The following is an 18,229-nucleotide window of genomic DNA, read 5'->3' as shown; positions in this document are numbered from 1 at the left end:
GGATTCAGACACGGCCAGAACATCCGGGTTGGCAGATTGTGCTAAAGCAGTGAATAAAACAAGCTTAGGGAGGAGGCTTCTAATGTTAACATGCATGAAACCAAGGCTATTACGGTTACAGAAGTCATCAAAAGAGAGCACCTCGGGAACAGGAGTGGAGCTTGGCACTGCAGGGCCTGGATTCACCTCTATATCACCAGAGGAACAGAGGAGGAGTAGGATATGGGTATGGCTAAAAGCTATGAGAATTGGTTGTTTAGAACGTCCGGAACAGAGAGTAAAAGGAAGTTTCTGGGGGCGATAAAATAGCTTCAAGGTATAATGTACAGACAAAGGTATGGTAGGATGTGAATACAGTGGAGGTAAACCTAGGTATTGAGTGATGATGAGAGAAATATTGTCTCTAGAAACATCATTGACACCTGGTGATGTCATCGCATGTGTGGTGGAACTGAAAGGTTAGATAAGGTATAATGGGGCAGCAGGGTAGCCTAGTGGTAGCCTAATCCCCGAGCTGACAAGGTACAAATCTGTCGTTCTGCCCCTGAACAGGCAGTTAACCCACTGTTCCTAGGCCGTCATTGAAAATAAGAATCTGTTCTTAACTGACTTGCTTAGTTAAATAAAGGTAAAATAAAATAAAAATAATGAGCAGGGCTAGAGGCTCTACAGTTGTCTATATGAGTTCACAAGACGGCACAAACTGATGTGGGAGCAGGCTGTACTACAATTTACTATTTTGTACATTTTTCAAAACCATGTAAAAATGCATTATGGGGTTACAAGGTATGCCAAACAATGTCCACAAGGAGAAGACGCCTCACTGCTTGAACGAATGGGGTCCAGTAACAAATGATTGGCATAATACAGAGACGCCAGTAGACTTTGACAGTCACTATTGCAACCAATCCCAAATGCAGATGCTGTAGGTGGGCGGGCACTAAACAGGAAATTTGCTCAATCGAGGAAGCTTCTGCTCCACAGTGCACATGTTTGTAAATTATCCATATATTCAATATTAGACAGTTGAGTTTGAATCCGGACGCTTGCTTTACTGGTCTTCTAAAATCTCATCCCAAGAAATAATATCCTTTGACGGTAAGTTGCTAGCTAGGTAGCCAACTGTTAGCTATACTAGCTAGCTATCATAAAATGTTTTTTTTCTCCAATATCTATATAACGTTAGCTAGTATATACTTTCCCAGATCTATTTGAACTTCTACTGGCCATAACTAGCTACGTAGGCAGGCCTTTTGACCATTGATGTTGGCAAGCTAGCTTGCTGAGTACTAACAAAGACCGGCTGAAACCTAAGAGTATGAAGATGGGCTAGAACTGCTTCTCCAATAGAAATCCCCGACCACACTTGTGGGCGACGTTGGCTAGTTAAGCTCATGCGTGTGAGTGCAGGCCGTCGAATCAAAGCCATTCCGATATGAAGTCGTTTTTTACTCAATTCAAATTTAATTTCGTCACTTTCACGAGGTTGGAGTATTAACATGTTCAACTATTTAATACATTGGCTCGAATCTAGATTGTGCGCTCAGATTTCCAGAAAATTAACTAAGGAATCATTTTTCACTTCTCAAACCTTTGCCCGGTCTGTTCAGCCTCGCGACCTTGCCCCTCTGGGTTGGTATCAGTGTTGCCAACTCGTTTTCAGGGTAAGTTGCTAGAGGCAGGTTGATTTGTTGCTAAATTACGTTACTCAAATTGACCGGCCATCTCGGCCAAAAATATGATTTGACATTTGTTCAGGTACAGACTCCCACTCTTTTCTGTACTTCTGGCCGTACAATTTTGATTGAGACATGTTAATTGATGTTGTAAGTTCTGTTCAAGATCAAACATTCGTCACCAACTATATTCATTGGGTTTGGCTCGTCGACTGACTGCTATTCGGCCAACAATGATTTGCAATTTGCTGAAATTGCTGCTGCCTGTGCACTGGTTGAGCGCCTGCTGCTGACGTCACTCACAACGCACTTTTGCAGCCAGGCACGTGTGTTGTGACAAACGTTTTTGTGTCATTTAGATGGAAAATGCGTGCATTTTAGCGTTTGAGTCACTTTTCAGAAGTTGCTAAAAGTTCAAAATACATTTTTAAATTTAGCTAAATTTGTTGCTAGGTGCTGTTTGAAAAAAAGTTACCAGGGTAGTCTGAAAAGTTGCTAAAATCTAGCAACAGAATTGCTAAATTGGCATCACTAGTTGGCGAACGAGTTAGAACCGGCTCTTGTAGGTGAACGTTGGGAGCCGGCTCGCATATCAGAAGAGCCGAATCTATTACTAAAAAGAAATACAAAATTAAGATATGAATAATCAAAATATTTAAATGAATGGAATGAACTAATTCAAAGAACGAAAAAAGAAATAAAATAATATAGGCCTAAATGCTCAAGCGCACACACATTCGTTCTGTCTGCTCAGACTAACAGCCTCACCTGTTGTTCCTGTCAATCAGACGCGCAGTGTCAACCAATGATCCAAAGATGCGCGAGGGAGGGCCAAGCCAACTCACAGTCACACACTTAGCAGCGGAGGAGAGAGGGGAAGTGAAAAAATGAGTCGAAAACACAGCATTTGGATGCGTTTTTAATAATGTAGACAATGTTAGAGCACTGTGTAGAATTTGCCAAAACAAAATCTCATATAAGGCAGGTTCTACGCACAACCTACACCGGCGTATGCGAACTGTGCACCCAACTGTGAAGCTAGCTGTAGCGGAGCTGCGAGAAACTAGCGGGCCTGCTAGTGATAGTGGTGGAGCCAGCATCGCCACACGTGGAGATGTATCCACTCAGTCAAGTTGGCCTACTCTGCGACCCACAGCAACGCAGTCTTCTATGGACCAGTTTATGCCAAAGTCTCTGTCTGTAGCATAACAAGGCCAAATTGATATTGCATTGGCAAAAATTATTTCCAGGAATTTACGATGGTGTAGGACAGGTTTTTAGAAATTATAGCAATAGCCTAAATCCAATGTACACAATTTAAATGTACACAGGCTTCAGTGCAGGAAAGAGTACAAAAAGCTACAGCAGTTTGCCTTACCACTGACTGCTGGACATCAAGGGTAACCACTTCTTACAAGTCAGTTACATGTCACTTCATTGAAGATTCTTCAGTGTCCAGCTGTCTTCTGGACTGCTTTGAGTTCAGTGACAGACACACCTTAGAGAACTTAGCAGAGGAACTGTTGAGTGGCCTGAGAATGACAAGTAGATGGAAAAGTGGTCTGTTGTGTTAGCGACTATGAAGCTAACATAACCGAAGCTATGAAAATGTTTAAATGGACCCATCATCCATGTCTTATCCACACAATAAACCTGATTTGTAAGAGATGCTCTGAAGGTGATGAAGCCCACTGTGGACAAAGCGAAAGCAGCTGTGGAATACTTCCACAGGAGCACAGTAGCTGCCCAGATGGGGATGCCTGAGCTGAGGCCTAAACAAGACTGCTCTACAAGGTGGAATTAAACATTTTATATGTTGAAGTGGTTCCTTGAGGCAAAGGATGTCATCATCTCTACCCTGGCCATTGTCAATGCACCTGTTGATGCTCAGACCCAAGATGAATGGGAGGTGGTGGAGGAGATCAGTGGAGAGAGGTACAGTAAGCAGTTATTACATCATTATTTAATCCAGTATTATATGTATATGATCAGTAGATGAGAATGTAGTATCAGTAGACAAAACATGAACCTGAACTAATAAGTTACTGTTCTCTTCAGCTATGTGACAGCCTCAAAAATGATACTCTTGTGTCGGGGTCTGCAGCGAATCACAGCCAGCCGCCAGAGAGAAGAAAATGTAACCACAGGACATGTGAGAGTTGATAGACAGAAACCGCTGCACTTGAACCCAGGTTTAAGTTAGCCCTCAGTGATTCCAGAGCGATTGATGAGGCTCTTTAAAGAATAACCTCAGCAGTAGGGAGGGACAGCCCCACAGGAAGAAGAGGGATCAGATGGAGCAGAAGCACCAGCAGTAGTGCCACAAACGTCTGCTGTTTGGGTGTTGTTCGACGAGAGCGCAACTGGGGATGCAGCAGGAAGGAATCTCAGCAGATGCCATAATGAAGGAGCCCCTCCAAAGATCTGCAGATTCTCTGAGCTGATGGAAGAACAAGGCCTCTGTCTACCCACAACTTGCTAAAGTCATGAAAGGGAGACTCTGCATAATGGCCACATCTGTTCCCTCAGAGGGTCTTCTCAAAAACGGGACAAATAATTACTGAGAGAAGAAACCGCATCAGCCCCCTGAAAGTGAGGCGGCTTGCATTACTGAATGCAAATTTCTCATAAAAGCAAAATATGTTCAGCATAGCTGTGTGCTGCTGGTTATAACATGGCAATAAAGAAGAGAGAAAAGAGTGACCAGTTTAATGTTTTATGTGGGATGTTGCAGTTTTGCACCTTGATATTTATTTTTCTTTGATATGGTGCAATATTCTATTATGTTGTTCAGATTGTATTCGTTTTGAATTGTTACATTTTATATGCACTTTTTAATATACATTAAAAAAGTTATACTTTAAATGTTTAATAGCATTCTTTTTCATAACAAACCAATGCATTTTTAAATACATTGTTAAGGTAGTGTACGACTTCATTTAATAATTTAATTAGAATTGTTTTAACACCAATCAGTCAAAACTATCACAAACTGTTTGAATTAAAAAAAATACAAAACATATATTTTTTTAAAGAGCCGTTTGGGAGCCAAAAGAGCCGTCTCTTTTTGGTGAGCTGAGCCAAACGAGCCGGCTAAATGAAAAGAGCCGGAATGCCCATCACTACTCTGTGGTGGTACTTCTTCAATGACGTATAACGGAGGTTGTCTTCCAATAAATATTGCATTACTGCCACCTACTAGACTGGAGTATATTTCTCATACTTTGTTTGGAGAAAAAAAAAATCGACAAATACCCTACCATCTAACCCTGCACTCGCTAAAACCCACCACCATTACCCCACTATTTAAATCTATCTAGTCCTACCTCAGGCCAACAGCCTGAAAGGATGGGATACCACCACTCAACACACCCTACCCTGTAACTCTTCTGATGTCAAGTCTCATACACCCAAATACCTCTAGCTGTCACCAGAACCTCAACCTGCCTCTCTTGCACTGGACACTTCTGATTCCCAGCTCCATGGGCACCCCTACAATTATACAATTAACACAGACCACTACTTTCCCCATTGCTACACATTCCTTTGTCTCATGTCCTTATGTACACTTGTCACTTCCTAGGAACCTCCCTCCTACACACTGCTGCCAAAAGCCCATAAGCTTGACACTAATAACAACGTAATGTATTTCGGCACAAAAGCTTGTACAGGATAACTTACATATCCTAATCACTTTGTTGGCAAAGACTCAACATCAAAACTCAAAAGAACAAGGGAATCTTCCTCTTCAGTTGGTCAACTTTAACATTTACCGCTACCCAGTAATCACGCCTTTCACTGGCACCCTTTTCTCGAGAGCAAAATAATTCACATCTCTTGTCCCCATTCGTTTAACGCGGAGCTCCTGCTCCCTCCGACCAGCAAAAACACAAACAGCTATCATCATACCACTTCTGATTACCCTCACCGATTCCACAGCACCCAACTGTTTTCACCCTCTCTGAAACCACAAATGGATCAGCCAAAAGGCAATGGTCCACTTAAAAAAAAAAGGGAAAAAAAGTCACTCCTACTGTCACAGACTCATCTTTATCCTGACCCTCAGTGCAAGGCTCCGGCTCCGAGAACTTCACCACACCTACCCCCTCTGATACTTCGCCCTCACTCACTTCCATTTCTCCTGCTGTCTTTGACCCGGCTTATCCTTTCTACTTCTTTAACAAGGGGGCGACAAGCTAGCTAGCTAGAGCACTTAATCAATGTCCAAAACAATGGTTTGCTGTGTGGCTTTTGATCTAACTGCTTGGGCATCCCTCCCTGGCTCTAACAATATTGGTTGGATGTATTAGTGCAGTTGAAAAGGGTCCTTATTGTGTCATCCAGCGAGTTTGTAATACAAGGATTTATTACTAAATCTTATTATTTATTCTGTCAGCATTCATGTCATTACATCTTCTGTCATCAATTTGCTAAAATCAAGCCCTGACTAGTGTTTTTGGCCTGGTGTTTTGCTGCATGTTCTCAGATCTGTGTATCCTTTTCTGTCTACAGTCATGGGGGAGGTTGAGTTGTCCTGTCTCGCCTATGTGAAGATGTACCTGCACGCCTGTCTGTTTCCACGGTGCAGTGTCAATGGGCTGTTGTTGTCATCCAGCCCAGCAGGTGGTGCTGTGTGTGTGACAGACTGCGTTCCCTTGCTTCACACTCACCTACCATTGGCTCCCATCACCCAGCTGGCTCTCACACAGGTAACCACCCAATAACCTGTGGTCTTTGCTGTCCAACATACAGTATGTCAGAAATGATCAAACACAAGTAGCCTAACTACTCGTTCTTACCTGGCAGTGGTGCATGTACAGTGTGGATCAGTCTTTTGGCTTGTCATGTATTTATGTGCTGTAATGTATCATACCTTCTTTGCTTCAGGTGGATGTATGGTGTGCACAGACACAGCAGAGGATTGTAGGTTACTACCAAGCCAACGCCTGTGTGTCAGACAGCAGGTGTGTGTGTCCCACTGTGGTTCAGCTTCACCATTGATACTGTAGATGTTAATTTCTCTATCATGTGGTTTCAGCGGCCTGTTAGCCTGCTTATCACATGCTAATCACCTGTGTTAAACAATAACCGCTCCTTCTCTCTCCCCTTCGCTGGGCAGCCCTACGCCATGTGCGTTGAAGATTGCAGACAAGATCGCAGAGCAGTGTAACAATGCAGTTTTGTTAATGGTAGGCATCCACTGTGGTTTTATTGTCTGTAATTCCTTATTGTGTGTGTGTGTCCAAGCTCACAATGCAGCAGCTTTTTGGTAAATCTTTCTGATGTGTGTCTGCATCCCCTTCTCTCTAACTGTGACCTGTGTGGCTTGTCAGATTGATGGTGGAAAGATGTCTCCTGACTACAGGGTGCCTCCCATCGTGATGTATGAGCGAAAAGATACACGCTGGACCCTCAAAGACAAACACACGTAAGATCTGACATCTCTGCTATCCTTCGTTCAAGATAGTTAATTACCATTTGCTTTTCTGTTGATATCACACCTCTATCAAGTACATGGTGCTACAGTAGCTGTGGCTGTAGCAGCTATGTAGGACTACATTGTATTGAAGAGGAAGCTCGGGAGAGGGGGTGTGTGTTTCTTAACAACAGCTTGTGCACAATCTCTAATATTAAGGAAGTCTGCTCGCTTGAGTTAGAATACCTCATGATAAGCTGTAGACCATACATTTTAACAAGAGAATTTATCTATATTATTCGTAGCCATCTATTTAGCACCACAAAACTGATGCTGGCACTAAGACCGCCCTCAACGAGCTGTATAGGGCCAGAAGTAAATAAGAAAATGCTCACCCAGAGGCGGTGCTCCAAGTGGCTGGTGACTGATGCAGGAAAACTTACATCCGTTTGACCTCATTTCTACCAGCATGTCACCTGTGCAACTAGAGGCAAAAAAACCTCTAGATCACCTTTACTCCACACACAGAGATGCATACAAAGCTCTCCCTTGCCCTCCATTTGGCAAATCTGACTATAACTCTATCCTCCTGATTCTTGCTTACAAGCAAATACTCAAACAGGAAGCACCAGTGACTTGCTCAATAAGTGGTCCGATGAAGCGGATGTTCAGTTACAGACTGTTCCGGGATTCATCCACTTCATTAATAAGTGCATCAACGATGTCGTCCCCACAATTACCGTACGTACATATCCCAACCAGAAGCCATGGATTACAGACAACATCCTCATTGAGCTAAAGGCTAGAGCTGCCGCTTTCAAGGTGCGGGAGACTAATCCGGACGTTTATAAGAAATCCTGCTATGCCCTCTGAGGAACCATCAAACAGGCAAAGCGTCAATACAGGACCAAGATCGAATCCTACTACACCGGCTCTAATGCTCGTCAGATGTGGCAGTGCTTGCAAACTATCATGGATTACAAAGAGAAACCCAGCCGCGAGCTGTCCAGTGTCATGAGCCTACCAGATGAGCTAAATACTTTCTATGCTCGCTTCGAGGCTAGCAACACTGGACCATGCATGAGAGCACCAGCTGTTCCGGACGACTGTGTGATCACGCTCTCCGTAGCCGATGTGAGAAAGAACTTTAAACAAGTTAACATTCTCAAGGCCGCAGGACCAGATCAATTACCAGGATGCGTCCTCAGAGCATGTGCTGACCAGCTGACCAGTCTTCACTGATATTTTCAACCTCTCCCTGACCCAGTCTGTAATACCTACATGTTTCAAGCAGACCACCATAGTCCCTGTGCCCAAGAATGCAAAAGTTGGACTCCCATCTGTAGAGATGAAATGCTTTGAAAAGCTGGTCATGGCTCACATCAACACCATCATCCCAGACACCCTGGACCCACTCCAATTCACATACTGCCCCAACAGATCCAATCTCTATTGCACCCCACACTGCCCCCTCCCATCTGTAGAGATTAAATGCTTTGAAAAGCTGGTCATGGCTCACATCAACACCATCATCCCAGACACCCTGGACCCACTCCAATTCGCATACCGCCCCAACAGATCCAATCTCTATTGCACCCCACACTGCCCCCTCCCACCTGGACAAAAGGAACACCTACGTGAGAATGCTCAGTGTTCAACACCATAGTGCCCTCCAAGCTCATCACTAAACTAAGGACCCTGGGATTAAACACCTCCCTCTGCAACTGGATCCTGGACTTCCTAACGGGACGGCCTCAGGTAGTGAGGGTAGGTAACAATACATCCGCCACAGGGGAGCGTGCTTGGTCTGCGTGGCCGCGAGCGTCTCCAACACCATCAATACGTTTGCAGAGAACACGACGGTGGTAGGCCTTCAAGTTCCTCTGTGTCCACATCACTAAGGAATTATCATGGTCCACACACACCAAAACAGTCATGAAGAGGGCAACGACAACGCCTCTTCCCCCTCAGGAGGATGAAAAGATCTGCAAAAGGTTCTACAGCTGCACTATTGAGAGCATCTTGACTGGCTGCACCACCACTTGTTTATGGCAACTGCTTGGCATCAGACCACAAAGCTCTACAGAGGGTAGTGTGCATGGCCCAGTATATCACTGGGGCCGAGCTCCCTGCCACCCAGGAACTCTATACCAGGTGGTGTCAGAGGAAGGCCCTAAAAATTGTCAGACTCCAGCCATCCAAGTCATAGACTGTTCTCTCTGCTACCACACGGCAAGCGGTACCGATGCACCAAGTCTGGAACCAACAGGACCCTGAACAGCTTCTACCCCCAAGCCATAAGACTGCTAAATAATTAGCCCGGCTAGCTATTTGTTAACTAACTATCGGCATTGACCCTTTTTGTCTCGATTCATCACATATGCTGCTTTTACTGTTTATTATCTATCCTGTTACCTAGTCACTTTATCCCTACCTATATATACACATATCTACCTCAGTTAACTCGTACCCCGGGGAAATCGACTCGGTACTGGTACAATGTGTATATAGTCAAGGTATCGTTACTTATTGTCTATTTATTCCTTGTGTAATTATTTTTCTATTAATTCTCTTTTGTCTCACTGCATTGTTGGGAAGGGCCCGTTGTCATTTCACTGTTAGTCTACACCTGCTGTTTACGAAGCATGTGACAAATAAAATTATTTGTTAGAAAAATATACATTTATTTGAAGTATACATTCATTAAAGATACCTTTTCTTTCCCCAGGATAATGCTGCGGCAGTGGGAGGAGACTCGGGACATAGCCAGTCAGCTGCTGGACTCTGGAGATCACTCGTTATTAGTTGATTTTGACAGCCATTTGGACGACATCACTAGGGACTGGACAAATCAGAAACTGAATGCCAAAATAGCAGAGCTTGCCTCACCAGCCAATGGTAATGTTTGAAATAAGCTTGTAGATAACTAACTTTTGAGTAACATCTTTCAAATTTAAATAGTTGGAATTATATACGGTATGTCTTAAACCTGCTGAAACTACACATATTATGTTAAGAATCTTATTTTTATTATTACCATCTAACAGCCAAATAAGCACATCATCCACGATAATTTCAAAATATGAAATAGATTTTTAATATGGTCAGGCAGAACACTGACAACAAGACATGCATAAATAACTGAAATATTGACAGATCTGTGCAGTCTTCCACCTAACAACATTCTCAGTCCAGAGTGTGCCTTGTGTCAAACCCAGCAGCCATGTTGTTAACCCACTTACAACCATTAACAAAGCCGTGCTCATAGTTCAATGGCATCACAACATTACGTACATCCTGACCCACTGCTTTCAGAGTGTGTAAGCTTATCAACTCATTAAACTACATCTACAAACTATTTAAAGTATTCATGTGATATTGTGTTCATAAGAGAAAGGAGCCCCCCCCCCCCTGGATTCATTTCTATATGACGAAGAGATAAAGTATATGAATATTTTTTTCTCAATATAAATGTGCTGAACAAGCATTACCACTTTCAGAAACCAAAACCGCAGACAGACAAGTTGGTTTCCTGCCTCGAACAGTTGACATGGTGATGATCAAATAACTGAACTTTGGCCCTACTATGGCTTTCTGAGCCTGTTTTGGGAGAATCTCATACACTACTTACAACAGCTTTGTCAACAGTTACGCTATCACAGACTATGTAAACAACATGAGGAGGATCCTGAAAGGTATCTGAAGCAGTACCACAGTCAGCATTCATAAAGACAGCAATAAGGAGTAAAAGTCTCTGACTCCCTATAAAAAGGCCCAATTGTGATATGTTTTTCCACTAATTGATCTTTTGACCAATCACATCATCTCTTTTTCATAGCTGATCTGATTGGTCAGTAGAAAAAGATCAGAATTGGGCTGCCTATGTAAACACAGCCAAAGTGAGTTGGATATCATTTAGACCAATAGTATAACACCAGGTGATCGGGTTGGTAAAGGGCAATCCTGAAGGCTAAACCAAAGTGATGTCTCCATTCCATGTAGTGCTATTCAGTCTAGTGGTTCATGTCTGAGAAGGCTTGGGACTCCGTTAAATCCGTATCATAGATGTTCAGTGCGATTGAAATGTAAAACTCATTTCCGACTGAGCCGACTTATGCAGCGTTTACCGTGAATGCAGTCTCCGCTAACGCAGGAACATTGCCTTTCAATTGCGCTGAATTTCCGCGACACGGATTGAATTGAGCCCTTGGTATCAGATCAGATAGTGCTTCAATATTTTTTCACTCTTAATTTATACGAGATGTCCTGTGATCAGATGCTCAGGGGTAAGGCACTGGTACCAGGTTGATGGTGACATCTCCTGATTGGCTGGCTATGTCGCGGAGGTAGGTCATTGACTCCCGGAAGTCTTCAGCTTCTTTGACCTGCTGCTGAGCCCAGGGTAGGGTTATCTGGAGAAGAGGGGGTGCGTGGTTCAGTCCCTCTTTAATTCACAGAGAAACGTGTAGTTATCCTGTACTTACATAAACCTTAGTTTAAGGCAGGGATCATCAACTAGATCCAATCATTTCAAACCTTGCTTACATTTGTATACGATCACATATCTCTTTATTACGTGTGGGAATATTTTGGGAACAGACGTCCCAAATTAAAATCACTTGGAGCTGATTTGCTGGTGTTTTTACAGTGTTTTATGTCCAACAGACAATTTGGGGGTCTGCCAGTTGGGAAACCCTGTTCTAAGGTAAGGCATTTACTGCACCTTTTGTTTACATTTGAACAGGTGTTACAGTTATTTATGAGTAAGTGAGGAAAAGCTTTCAGCTGTACCTGTGTGATGATGAGTTTGCTGGATGGGTCCTCTGTGGCACTGAACTCCTCTCCGAAACACAAGGTGATGCCACACTGAGGAGGGTCTCCCCCGTAACTGCGGAAGTGGTCCAGCTCTAAGGAAACACGCAGTCAGTAAATACACACGGACTGCTGAAATATCCAATAAGGGGCCCACAAAGAAGTGGGTTATCCTCACCAAGAGAGAGTGCGCAGCACCATGTCACTCACCCATTTTGAAAGCCTCTCTGTCAAAGAGCAGCACGGGCTCCACAGCACGGTTCATCTTGTGGGGTCCCGTCGTGGTTGAATGTGGCCCTGTCCAGAACACCCGGCCCTGGCAGTAGCGCTTAGCATAGATCCCTGCCCCCGTGGAGGTCAGGATCACCCCTTTCTCCATGAAGGGCAACAGTGTGGAGAGGGCCTGGAGCTGAGGTCCGATGCCAGGGCTGGAGGTCAGGGTGGAGGGGGACTCTGGGAGGGGGATGCGTGGGAACCCACCCATCATCAGGGAGGGTGGAACAGGTGATGAGGGCAGGTAGGCGATTCGGACATCGCTGCCTATGACCTCACGTTTAAGCACCTCCTGTCCTATGTATTTCACTAAGACATGGAACGAGTCCCGTGCTGGAGGGAGAGAGAGAGAGAGAGAGAGAGGAGAGGAGAGAAGGGATGAGAGTGAATGAGAGACCGAGCAGGAATAGTTCATGTAGTATGGGCCCGATTCCAGTTTAGGAAATGACGCCTTTCCTACACACTTCTCAATAGTTCCTATTCAGACTTGCCTCACGAAGGTGCGTAACAGGCTTTGCAGGCGGGCGCGTTCTTAACAAATGTAATTCAACAGCTGAAAACCCTCCCACTTGCTGGCCAACAGAATATTTCATGGAGTTTAAATTAAATAGGGTCTCCAGTACATTTAACTTAAGCCATCCCTTTAAATACGGTGTACCTTTTTAGTTCGAATTTTGTTGACAGACTCACTAGAATATTTTGAGAGAACACGTTCAGAATATTAGGGATCAATGAAAGAAAGCCATCGAGATATATGCTTATTTGTCTCCGTTTCAGTACAAATTGGTAGATCTTGTAGATTATTTAGGGTTAGGAAACTACAGTATATCTAAAACAAGTCATTTATATTTACAATTCTCTTGTCCAAACGGATTACTCATTTACCTAGCTTTTATAAAGTTGTAAATTAAAATACATGAAGAATGGTGTTATTTCTATCTGAAAAAATAAAGTAGATGTTTTTCCACTTGATACCAGTAGGTTCGCTAGATGTTATTCATGGTTTCCTCACTCCTAAAGGTGGTGGAATTATGAGGGAATTAAGTCGAGGTCAGAACAAGGCATATCAGGCCTCCTTAGTGGCTCAGTGGTCTAAGACACTGCATCGCTCTGCCACTAGAGATCCTGGTTAGAGTCCAGGTTCTGTCGCAGCCGGCCGCGACCGGGAGACCAATGGGGCGGCACACTAACCTAACAACAACAACAACAAAGATCCCTAATATTCTGAACGTGTTCTCTCAAAATATTCTAGTGAGTCTGTCAACAAAATTCTAACTAAAAAGGTACCACTCCTGTGGTGGGCCGGGTGCAGTAACGCACTGGCACGGTCGCCAGGTGTATGGTGTTTCCTCCGACACTTTGGTACGGCTGGCTTCCGGGTTAAGCGGGCATTGTGTCAAGAAGCAGTGCGACTTGATTGGGTTGTGTTTCAGAGGACGCACAGCTCATGACCTTCGCCTCTCCAGAGTACGTACGGGAGTTACAGCGATGGGACAATTAGATAACACGAAATTGGGGCAACATTTTTTTTATACACACCTACATTTATTCAATCTCCACCCCAGAGAAATAGCAGGTGAATAGCATGCTATTCTCATGCTTAAGTTTAAGGTCAAAATACGAGTAGAGAGAAAAGTGCATAAAAATGGAAATGCATTCCATTTACGTGCACTTAACTCAGGTCAGAATCGGCCCCCATGTGATTGAGAAGCTGATTTGACTTCCTTTCTGCATAGCATTACCTCCAGGAGGAGGGACGGTCTCAATAGTGACGTTCACCTGGAGCTCATCGACCGCTAGAGGAAGACAACAGAATATCAACAGCATGTCAATCAACCACATGCTATTGGAGAACTCCCAAGAGTGGAGAAACAGTGGCTGAGAGATCCAACATAAATTAACACAGAGATTCAGTGTTTGACAGACATTTGGAGGACAGACATGACATTGAGTTAGTAAGACATAAAAGACTTACTCCCATCGCTCTTCAGGATGACCAAGGGCTGATCGAACTGGTCTTGTTGGATGGTAAGAACACTTTCATCAATCTCCTGAACAGACTGATAAAAACACACACAAATTGACATAAACAATAGAGATACATCCCAAATGTTTCTAGAACTTGTTTCTGTCTTTAAAATGCCAGACCTACCATGGTGATTGGGGCGGTGATGATCTCCTCTTTCATCTGTTTGACCACAACCTCCTCCTTCACCTCCTCCTCCTCGCTATCTGAATCGCTGCTCCTTCTCTTCCTCCCTCCTGCTCTGGCTCGGCCCTTTATTTTAACATTCCCCAACACTGAAGAGAAAAGGCACCATATGTTAGCAATTTGTTTACTGCAATTTAGCCTGCTTTGAAGTTGTCTCAACAGCTACAAACTATGTGGAGTTATTGCTGCTCTGATAAAATTTGCACCGCTGACCCCTGTATGACTATGTCCCTCTGGACTGACTGAGGGAACTATAGTAGAGTACAGTCGTGGCCAAAAGTTTGGAGAATGACACAAATATTAATTTTCACAAAGTCTGCTGCCTCAGTGTCTTTAGATATTTTTGTCAGATGTTACTGTGGAATACTGAAGTATAATTATAAGCATTTCATAAGCGTCAAAGGCTTTTATTGACAATTACATGAAGTTGATGCAAAGAGTCAATATCTGCAGTTTTGACCCTTCTTTTTCAAGACCTCTGCAATCCTCCCTGGCATGCTGTCAATTAACTTATGGGCCACACCCTGACTGATGGCAGCCCATTCTTGCATAATCAATGCTTGGAATTTGTCAGAATTTGTGGGTTTTAGTTTTTCCACCCTCCTCTTGAGGATTGACCACAAGTTCTCAATGGGATTGATGACTGGGGAGTTTCCTGGCCATGGACCCAAAACATTGATGTTTTGTTTCCCGAGCCACTTAGTTATCACTTTTGCCTTATGGCAAGGTGATCCATCACGCTAGAAAAGGCATTGTTTGTCACCAAACTGTTCCTGGATGGTTGGGAGAAGTTGCTCTCGGAGAATACGTTGGTACCATTGTTTATTCATGGCTGTGTTTTTAGGCAAAATTGTGAGTGAGCCCACTTCCTTGGCTGAGAAGCAACCCCACACATGAATGGTCTCAGGATGCTTTACTGTTGGCATGACACAGGACTAATGGTAGCGCTCACCTTGTCTTCTCCAGACAAGCTTTTTTCCAGATGCCCCAAACAATCAAAAAGGGGATTCATCAGAGAAAATGACTTTACCCCAGTCCTCAGCAGTCCAATCCCTGTACCCTTTTCAGAATATCAGTCTGTCCCTGATGTTTTTCCTGGAGAGAAGTGGCTTCTTTGCTGCCCTTCTTGACACCAGGCCATCCTCCAAAAGTCTTCGCCTCACTGTGCGTGCAGATGCACTCAGATGCACTTCCTGAGCAAGCTCTGTACTGGTGGTGCCCCGATCCCGCAGCTGAATCAACTTTAGGAGACAGTCCTGGCACTTGCTGGACTTTCTTGGGTGCCCTGAAGCCTTCTTCACAACAATTGAACCGCTCTCCTTGAAGTTCTTGATGATCCGATAAATGGTTGATTTAGGTACAATCTTACTGGCAGCCTGTGAAGCCCTTTTTGTGCAAAGCAATAATGACTACACTTGTTTCCTTGCAGGTAACCATGGTTGACAGAGGAAGAACAATGATTTCAAGCACCACCCTCCTTTTTGAAGATTCCAGTCTGTTATTCAAACTCAATCAGCATGACAGAGTGATCTCCAGCCTTGTCCTCGTCAACACTCACACCTGTGTTAACAAGAGAATCACTGACATGATGTCAGCTGGTCATTTTGTGGCAGGGCTGAAATGCAGTGGAAATGTTTTTTGGGACTCAGTTCATTTGCATGTCAAAGAGAGACTTTGCAATTAATTGCAATTCATCTGATCACTCTTCATAACATTCTGGAGTATATGCAAATTGCCATCATACAAACTGAGGCAGCAGACTTTGTGAAAATTTATATTTGTGTCATTCTCAACTTTTGGCCACAACTGTAGAGTGCTGAATGCATGTGGTCATGGAGTTGGCCAGTATTAAAAATCTAAATCTTCTCAACCTCGAGTGTAACTTCCTCAAACCTAATGAATGTACATTGCTACACCCGGTCTGTTCCCAGATAGTGGATATGAGGATGTGGTTATACTGTAGATTCCTACACAAGATCAAAAGATAATGGCTGGAACATTGTAAAAGAGGGGTAGAAATAAACATTGCATAACTAACTCACAGTGTGTGTTTGTGTGTCTCTCACCTTGTTCATTCATCGGTACAAGGCAGTAAACTTTGTATGGTTCGGAGATGTCTAGCTGGGACCTCTCGGGGACCTCTTTGAACTCCGGGCTCTTATTGAGAGCACAGCGCAGCCGGGTCTTCCAGGAGGCAGGGTCCACACGACCCCCATCGGACAACTTCCCCTTAAACACCGCCCATGCCTATGGATGAGGCATTTAGACTCACAGCTCAGGAAATAATGCCTACTGTATGTTTTAATAGATTATAAATAACAAGGGGCTACTGTAAAATGACGACTTAACGAACTAGGGATAGTACTGATAAAGTGTCAGGACCTTGAAGATGGCACCATCCTCTTCACTGCGGAAGTCCTGTTTCCCAGCGTGTTTCCAGGGGATACGAAACATGGTCTTGGCGTCATCGTCCCATATCAGGCCAGGGTACTTCCCACTGCTGACCTGCACAAGACACGGTGGGGGTGAGACCAGGACAACACTCACTCAACCCATGTCCCAGACAGACAGTACACTAACTGTGGTGGCAGATAGCCTAGCGGTTAAGAATGTTGGCCCTATAACTGAAAGGTCACTGGTTTGAATCCCTGAGCCGACTAGGTATAAAAAATCAAAATCAATGGATGGGCCTTTGAGAAAGGCAGTTAACCCTAATTTCTCTGGATAAGAGCATCAGTTAAATGACTCAAATATACAGGTCACTATGGTGTACCAGCTCAGACACATCCACTACAAACAGCTGTTAGTGCACACACATTAATTTGCTCAAAAGGAACTATTGAACAAATCATCCTCAAACACTCACCTGGTCTACCATCCAGGAGCGTAGTCTGCGGGTTGAGCGAATTCTCCCAGATGCCATAGCTGTGAAAACAGTATAACTTTAGTTCCATCTAGTCTGGCAAAAAAATATATATAATTGTGTCATACAAACTATACACATAGTATTAGGCCTACCTCAGGGGAGGACGGCTGCTGAGGGGAGGACGGCTCATAATAATGGCTGGAACAGAGCTAATGGAATGGCATTAACCCATGTGTTTGATTTCATTCCAGCCATTACCACGAGCCCGTCTTCCCCAATTAAGGTGCCACCAACCTCCTGCTGCCTACATAGGCTGATACTGTATTATATTGAGTTTGTTTGTAAGAGCAGTGCTAGCAAGATAACGAATATTGTGAGTACATGACTGATTATGTATGCGTGACGTGTGTGTGTGTAGTTCAGCTGAGGACATTCACACTGGCAAACTGCTATGTATGTTTGCACAAATAGCTACCTAAAGGCGCAGTAGTAAAGGCTAGGTTCTCATTGAATGCATATCTGAGAAGCGGTAGATCCGTTCTATGAGAGCCATTTCTATGCTTCCAGTTGCGTTTTTTTGCTCTTTTTACATTCGGCTTTTTACATCAGCTTCAAACAGCTGAAACAACAATATTTATGTTTTATTTATGAATGTAAGCAACTATTATGCTTAGAGCCGATACTATAATCAAATCAACTACTGAAGTTACCATCTAAATATATCAAACTAATAAATAAACAAATTGCTAATGAAGTGTAACTCTTTTGCATACCACTTTTCCACATATTTAGAAAGAGTGTGATGAAAGTGAATAGTTTCATTTACCTTAGGTTGCGTTTCCTCGGATTCTTCAATAGAGCGGATTATGAGCGCATAGTACTGTACTTTTGACTGGAAAATCCAGAGGCTGTTCGCCTGCCTCCCGCAGAGCAGAGGCAGGCGCTCCCTTTCCCCGAAATCACGTGACTTTAGA

General features: G+C 43.7%; 2 protein-coding genes across 6 annotated transcripts; one reads left to right on the top strand and one right to left on the bottom strand.

The window, feature by feature from the left end:
- The first annotated feature begins 747 nt into the window (after positions 1 to 747).
- On the top strand, positions 748 to 10,450 carry emc9 (ER membrane protein complex subunit 9). 3 transcript variants are annotated; one of them, XM_031796685.1, is made up of 7 exons: positions 748 to 1,098; positions 3,408 to 3,611; positions 6,189 to 6,385; positions 6,564 to 6,640; positions 6,796 to 6,865; positions 7,010 to 7,104; positions 9,821 to 10,450. In XM_031796685.1, exons 2-7 carry the CDS (start codon positions 3,518 to 3,520, stop codon positions 9,999 to 10,001), a joined length of 714 nt encoding a protein of 237 aa, XP_031652545.1. In that variant the 5' UTR covers positions 748 to 1,098; positions 3,408 to 3,517; the 3' UTR covers positions 10,002 to 10,450. The 3 variants fall into 3 exon arrangements, with proteins under 3 accessions (XP_031652545.1, XP_020364518.1, XP_031652546.1); XM_020508929.2 differs by lacking the exon at positions 3,408 to 3,611 and having other exon boundaries at positions 758 to 1,098; XM_031796686.1 differs by lacking the exons at positions 748 to 1,098; positions 3,408 to 3,611 and adding an exon at positions 1,136 to 1,664.
- irf9 (interferon regulatory factor 9) lies at positions 10,166 to 18,225 on the bottom strand. 3 transcript variants are annotated; one of them, XM_020508910.2, is made up of 10 exons: positions 18,082 to 18,225; positions 17,256 to 17,314; positions 16,772 to 16,894; positions 16,456 to 16,636; positions 14,330 to 14,478; positions 14,153 to 14,237; positions 13,920 to 13,973; positions 12,115 to 12,510; positions 11,884 to 11,999; positions 10,166 to 11,536 (listed from the first exon to the last, which is right to left on the bottom strand). In XM_020508910.2, the coding sequence occupies exons 2-10, from the start codon at positions 17,310 to 17,312 to the stop codon at positions 11,528 to 11,530; spliced, it is 1,170 nt and encodes a 389-aa protein (XP_020364499.1). In that variant the 5' UTR covers positions 17,313 to 17,314; positions 18,082 to 18,225; the 3' UTR covers positions 10,166 to 11,527. The 3 variants fall into 3 exon arrangements, with proteins under 3 accessions (XP_020364499.1, XP_020364498.1, XP_031652544.1); XM_020508909.2 differs by having other exon boundaries at positions 10,166 to 11,504; XM_031796684.1 differs by lacking the exon at positions 13,920 to 13,973 and having other exon boundaries at positions 10,166 to 11,504.
- Positions 18,226 to 18,229: the final 4 nt, after the last annotated feature.

This window comes from Oncorhynchus kisutch, linkage group LG18 (genome assembly GCF_002021735.2).
Source record: "Oncorhynchus kisutch isolate 150728-3 linkage group LG18, Okis_V2, whole genome shotgun sequence".
Lineage (NCBI taxonomy): Eukaryota > Metazoa > Chordata > Actinopteri > Salmoniformes > Salmonidae > Oncorhynchus > Oncorhynchus kisutch.
This window is presented reverse-complemented; position numbering and strand designations above follow the sequence as displayed.

What these genes read in the sequence shown, in the direction of transcription:
- emc9 (XM_031796685.1), top strand. Translation starts at nt 3,518, where the DNA reads ATGTCATCATCTCTACCCTGGCCATTGTCAATGCACCTGTTGATGCTC. An exon ending in GCCTGTGTGTCAGACAGCAG is followed by an intron (nt 6,641 to 6,795) that starts GTGTGTGTGTCC and finishes TTCGCTGGGCAG; the next exon opens with CCCTACGCCATGTGCGTTGA. An exon ending in ACAATGCAGTTTTGTTAATG is followed by an intron (nt 6,866 to 7,009) that starts GTAGGCATCCAC and finishes GTGGCTTGTCAG; the next exon opens with ATTGATGGTGGAAAGATGTC.
- irf9 (XM_020508909.2), bottom strand. Translation starts at nt 17,312, where the DNA reads ATGGCATCTGGGAGAATTCGCTCAACCCGCAGACTACGCTCCTGGATG. An exon ending in TGTACCGATGAATGAACAAG is followed by an intron (nt 14,479 to 16,455) that starts GTGAGAGACACA and finishes TTTTCTCTTCAG; the next exon opens with TGTTGGGGAATGTTAAAATA. An exon ending in GACCGTCCCTCCTCCTGGAG is followed by an intron (nt 12,511 to 13,919) that starts GTAATGCTATGC and finishes CTCTCCCTCCAG; the next exon opens with CACGGGACTCGTTCCATGTC.